Genomic DNA, 6,217 nt, shown 5'->3' on the forward strand with positions numbered 1-6,217 from the left:
GTTCCCACTTGGGCCCTTCATCTTGCTCCACCCAGTGCCTCCTCTCAAACATGGCAGCTTCGGCGCAGCCTCTGTGTTCCGACGTGGGACGCGGTTCTGGGGAAGTATTCAGCTACAGCTGTGCAGAGACACCCTCCTGGAGACATTGTTGGTTGGCGCACTGCACAGGGATGTCGCAGGATCTGCAGAAGCGGAAAGTTCGGGGGTCCCTCCCTGAAGCAAGAGTGGGGGCATGGAGAGTTGTCCCAGCGGGGGACCCCGACCGCTCAGATCAGGGGACACCCTTGAAACGGAGAGGCTAACGTACTTGGATTTTTTTTTTCTATTGTAAAATATGTTTATTGATGGTAAGACTCCTATAATTTATTCCCGATACTTGATGTTACAAACTTTAGGGTCTTTGAGATATGCAGGATCCTTGTATGTAACTGGCATAAACCCCATTATTTGAACTCTCTTAGTTGCATTTGTGATTTCTTTCTGTTTCTTCCCACAAAGACCTGTTACGTGCCTTCCATAAATGCAACCAGTAAATGGAGAAATAAACTGGGACAAAAGCTGTGTGTTCTTATAATCTACACGTTTTCCACACAAGATACTTTTTTTTTTTTTAAGATTTTATTTATTTGTGAGAGAGAGAATGAGAGACAGAGAGTGTAAGAGGGAGGAGGGTCAGAGGGAGAAGCAGACCCCCCGCCGAGCAGGGAGCCCGACGCGGGACTCGATCCCGGGACTCCAGGATCGTGACCTGAGCCGAAGGCAGTCGCTTAACCGACTGAGCCACCCAGGCGCCCCACGGGATACATTTTTTTAAGAGGCTCCTTGTAAGGATCTTCCACCAGAACGGGCAGGTCCTCATTGCCGGCTACCTGTTTTGTGTATTTGTGAACGACTTCTCCACAGTACCACGTGAGTCCCAGGATCTGGGAGGCAGAGAGCAGCCTTTACGAAATGCGTTAACTTTTTCCTCCCTAGATCCCCACAAATAGCAACCAGAGCCGCCATGGATCCTCCCGTACTTGGATTTTTATGCTGGGGCTGCACTTGGTTATGAAGAGAGATTGGATGTTTACTGGACCTGCTCCAGACCACATGGTCTCAAACTTGGGAAGGGCTGGCATCCCAGCAGCAGAGGAGGACAGGTGATCCAGGGTCTGCCACACAGGCCCCAGGCACGGCCGCCCCCACAGCAGACAGTTCTGGGGGACGTGCCGCACGATCCCGGTCACTGAGGGAGGCTAGTGGAGGGCAGGCAAGGGGCCCCGATGCTCCAGAGCCTCGGCCAGCTTGGGTTATGCTGACCTCGATCTCAGCTCCCCAGGAGACGCTCTGGTCTACATACATCCACGCCTTGCTAGAGGTGATCCTGCGGTTATGTTTTCCTTATTACACAAAAATCAACCTAAAATAAATGAAGCTAAGTAAATGGGTATCCACAGAAGCACCGCCTCTTTGCAGAAACCACCCCTTATTTCATAGATTTATATTTTGGTTTCTGGAATATAAAATTCTGTTGTTGGGAATGGGGGGGGCAGGTTTATAAAAACTCTCTTTGAAATTAAGAGCTTCCAGGATGTTCTTCAGGGAGGGAAGCCCAGCTCCGGCGGCCCCGCGAGCCTGCCCTCAGGAGGGGTGGACGGAGCTCCTGATGCCCTGTGTGTCTGGCAGGCTCTGGGGTTCCCAGCCCGTGATGGGCCCCACGAGTGCCCTCTCTTCTCCATGGCCCCCACCCCGCCCTGCGTCCCAAACTCCCCTCGGAGGCCCCTTGGCCACGGCTGCTCTTCCTGATGGGGCAGGCGCGTGCCAAGCACACATGCTAGGTGATGAGGATTCTTCTAGAACTTCACCTCAATCTTAGCAAAAGAAACAAGAAATCTTGCATTTTATAAAGCCCTAGAAGCAAAATATTGTTTCTGACAATTCAAAATAGTAATTGCTGGAGAAGTTCTGGGTTTCATACGGTTTTATGAACAACCGGATGCCATTATCCCCCTGAGCCTGAAGCAGCTTTGGGTGGGGAAGGGGCCAAGTCGCTTCAAGGAAGAAGGAGCCCAGATTACCCTCCGGATCAGAGTATTTGGCTCAGGAGAAGGCTCCCTGCACACAGGGCCTGGGGGAGCATTTCTGAGGTGCTGTGTTTGGAGCATCCAGGCACACGGCCGCGCGGCCACCTCTCCTATGGCGGGCTTCCCCATGCACGTCTAGGCAGGAGTACGAGAACCTGCGGTGGAAAATCCTTTAGAACCCAGCAGAATGTTCCACACAGGTAATGAATCACTGGCAGGCTCAGATTGTCCAGCAAAAAAATATTGCTTTATTGGGTCTATTTCCTAACTACAAGGACAGCGGACACAAATACCAAACAGTCCTTTCCATAGACAGCTTACTGAGAAGAGTTTCATGCGAGTCCTGGGGTGCTAAGTGCAGGCTAAGGTCTGGGTGGCAGGCGGGGCCGTGGCCTGTGAGGAGCCATATGCCGTCGCTCTTCACAGCTGTGTGCAAATGCTACAAATATGGCTTTCAGGTTTGTGTTCTTTCTGGGAGTCCAACAAAGATGACACATAATTGTACAGAAGAACATTTTAAAAATAATTCTGCGGGAGGGCTTTCTCCACCATAACATCATGTTTAATTATTGTAACTTACATCCTCCACCCGAGGGTGCAATTCAGGCATGTTCCAGGAGGGGGCATAAATTCCTAAGGCACAATTATCGGGTTAAACATGTTTTAATTAAACCATGCTTTTTGGTTATGTGAAACAACAGGTCACGGCGAGTAATAACGTGTAATAAGCTGTTAACTGTACAGATGCAGGGGGAGCAGTAGAGCTTAGCTAACCTACGTGTTAACAGTAACTAATCGGGAACGAACTACAAGTGCTGCGTATTAAAACATTTTTGGTAACTGTTTTCTTAGACAAAGCAGAGTTGTAAGGCTTCTGTGAAGGAATAATCTTACAGCTGAACAAATATATTACACTCCTTTCGTGATGTTATTTACAGTTGCTTTCCCATCTGCTGTTTGGTAACATCTGGGCATCAAGAACGCCTCTCCTGGCTTTCTGACGAGTTCGGCCGGGGGCGCCGCCCAAGACAACGCGGACCCGGAGGACAGGAGATGCACCCCCGTGGACGCAGCTGAAAAGCCAGATTTTGTCTTAGATGCGTTTTCCAGAACGGATACGGGTTATTGCTAACTCGGCAGCCCTTGCTGGGCAAAGACCGCACATCACCAACTCTGTCATTCTTTATCTGTACATAAATATGTGCCTGTAACGGTACATCCATGCAAATGCAAGATCTGTCCTGCGGCGGACAGACTTCTTTTTTTGTCCAGCAACATATCTGGTGCTATCATCTTACTTGCGCTACGTTCAAAGCCAGATTAAAAACAAAACCCTAGCATGCTACAATTAACAATCCTATGGTTTCGGTAACGCAGGGGAGGGAGCTGGTGACGCCAGAAAGGACAGAATAAAAGATCCCTAAAATGCGCTGAATAAGGCAACAGGCTGCACGCTGCAGCCCAAGGGAAGCTGATAAAAAGCAGGAAGCGCGTGTTAGGTTTTTCTCACAATGCCTAGCTTGCCAGTATTCTCCTAATTTATACAAAAGAGAAAGCCTCATGACGAAGCGTCTTTATAGCTTTTGCTCCTACAAATACCCTCCTGGTGGCAGACTCAGTGCTCCATCCTATGGCGCCCTGATGCTGGGGTCTGGTTAATAAGGCACTTCCAGTCCTGAAGTCCGGGGGTGCCCCGGGGGGCCCCGTGAGAGGCGCACTCGCTTCCCTGCCCCCTTCGGTCCGTCCTCCCTGTCACAGAGCTACTTCTTTGAGCGTACGATGCAAATCTTCAGTAAGCTGGAGTTCTGACGGGCACCAGGGATGTGTCTGGTCTACTCAGAAGTCCTGTGTCCGAGCTTGACCGTCAGCGGCCAAGCCGACACCGCGCGGCTTCCGAGTGAGTTCCGTGTGGGCAGCTATGATCGGATGTTGGTGCTGGAGAGATCGTTCCGTATTATTTCATTTACTGCAAGAAAACACAATAGAAAATCCATTAGGGAAACACCGCTCTGCCCAGAATGTTTGTAAGAACCAGAAATCCCATCAGCCATGCTTTCAGCCCAATATGCTGAGTCTGTGAAAAGGGTCTCCCGGAGGGGTGGGACTCCTTCCTGCTTCCCACCACGGGCCTGGGATGTCCTGAGCCAGCAGCATGCAGCCGCCTGGGCCCGGCTGCGACAGCAGGGGCATCACCGACAAACTGACTCCTCGGTCGTGGGCCCCGGGAAAGGGCGCCCGGTGCTGGTCCAGGCAGGCGATTCCACCAGAAAGACCAGCAGAGGCGCCCCACGGGGAGACATGCCCCTGAGGTCCAGGCTCAGAGAAGCCCCTCTTTAGTCTCGTCCTCGGACAGGCCACGTCTGAGAGGGGGGCCGACCACGGGGCGGCCGGGGCCTCCCTTTGTTTGGGGCTCTTCCTTCACTTGTGCTTCCTTGTCCGTGTCCACTATCAGCATGTGGCTTTTGGCAGCAGGAGAGGAAATGAGCGAAGCTGGCAAAGGCCATCATGAGCAGGCTGCACAACATCCCTCTCTCCACCCCTGATCGGCCCCCAGATAGGGGACACGTCCCCACGGCCCACTTTCCTAACAGAACTGGGAGGTGGGGGACACGTGCTCACGTCACGGAACTGCCCGGGCTTCCCTTCGCCGCCCAGATAAACTCCCCGTGTTTCTGCAAAGGCCCCGGCACGTCCCAGAGTGGCTTCCTGCAGCAATTAGCTGGCACACCTGTCATCACCCCACTCCCTCCCCTAAATGCCCTTTCAACACTCCCGCTATTGTTAAGAATAACAATAATAAAATGTGGTTGGGGGAACCAGGAATCGTGTCACGGCTGCTGATAACGGAGCCCACTGGCACCAGCTTTACAGCCGGGAGCCAACGACCGAGCCCCAGGCCCACCCGCCGCCTGGCCAGGGGGCCGCCGGGGGGGAGGGTGAGTCACTGCATGCAAACAGCAGAAGCACGCAGCAGGCTGGGGTGGGCGCCAGGCCAGCCTGCCTGCAGAGGACACATCTGCCTGGGACACGGATGTGATGCACGACCCCCGGACATGCAGCCACGCCTTCTCTGAGGATGGCACTGGCCTTCATGCAGAAGACACCGGGCCAGCCCAGGGACCCCTCCCAGCTCGCTGTTAATGAGGCAGTAATGAGGCGCAGGTGCTCAGGCCAGCTCTCAGGACGACACCTGTCCCTGGAGCGTCCCAGGGGCAGCTCGTTAGCGGGAGGCAGGTTTTCCGTGGCACTCCGGCTGCCCAGCTTTGCCAGGCCCACTAGAGCCCCCGGGAGGCGGGGCAAGGCGGCTCTTCCCATCCCTTGACCCGGAGACCGCCGCAGCGTTCCCAAGGCCTCCTGCGCCGCGCTCTGCTGGGTTCCGGGGGCACGGACGGGAAGGGGGCAGGCACGGGGCAGCAGCACAGTCCCACCCTTCTTCCCACTTCGCTCGTTTGGCCTCTGTTTTGAGAGAAACGGGTCCAATTTACACTGTGCAGAACCCTGTTCTATCAAAGAACATTTGACAAAGAAAAGTAACAGATCTGAGTGTCTCTAGCGCACTGCCTTGGTGAGGAAAGGCTCCCGGCGGAGTGGGCTGCACATCCTTTCGATGACAGAGCTGTGACAGCTGACGTGGCAGGGGCGGTGACTGCCCCACAGAGCATGTCGCTGTGGCTGGCGTGGCACGCGGCCCCTTAAAGTTGCTTCATGGTGACTTTCTCATTTCATCCTGAGCCCGCGCCAAGCCACGGGCCCAGCAGGTCTTCCTAACCCACGTTCGGGTCAAGCTCTGAGAAGGTGTGCGGGGCACACGGGGGGCAGGTGGACCAGTTGCCACAGACAGCCCGGAGTCCAGGGCTGCAACACTCAGCCATGACACCGAGGGATGAGGCCTTCTGCACAGGGCAGCGTGGACAGGAAGCCACTGAGCGATGGGGCCGACCTCTCAGGTACACACACCAACACCGGGTTTCCTTGCTCATTCCACTCGCAAGGACAGTTGGTCTCAGACGAGAAATCCGATCCAGCAAGAGCAGACACTGGGTGCTTGAAAAAGTTCTCACGGGTACTAACGTCAGGGAAATGGGGGTCTGAGGGGTAATAACGCCGGGGAATATGGGGGGAGGTGTGAGGGTAATAATGATGGGAATATG

General features: G+C 54.1%; 1 protein-coding gene and 1 pseudogene across 4 annotated transcripts in view; both read right to left on the minus strand.

The window, feature by feature from the left end:
* Positions 1–443: 443 nt before the first annotated feature.
* Positions 444–1,005, minus strand: LOC110577185 (annotated as a pseudogene).
* Positions 1,006–2,304: 1,299 nt separating this feature from the next.
* Positions 2,305–6,217, minus strand: part of NFATC1 (nuclear factor of activated T cells 1) — a 104,077-nt gene continuing 100,164 nt past the window's right edge. For 3 of the 4 annotated variants that reach the window (XM_044921058.1, XM_044921056.1, XM_044921055.1), the window contains one exon: positions 2,305–4,032. In XM_044921058.1, coding sequence (XP_044776993.1) covers positions 3,983–4,032 — 50 coding nt within the window. In that variant the 3' untranslated portion in view covers positions 2,305–3,982. The remainder of the gene's footprint in view (positions 4,033–6,217) is intronic. The other variant, XM_044921057.1, reaches the window with a different exon arrangement.

Source organism: Neomonachus schauinslandi, chromosome 14 (genome assembly GCF_002201575.2).
Source record: "Neomonachus schauinslandi chromosome 14, ASM220157v2, whole genome shotgun sequence".
Classification (NCBI taxonomy): Eukaryota; Metazoa; Chordata; class Mammalia; order Carnivora; family Phocidae; genus Neomonachus; species Neomonachus schauinslandi.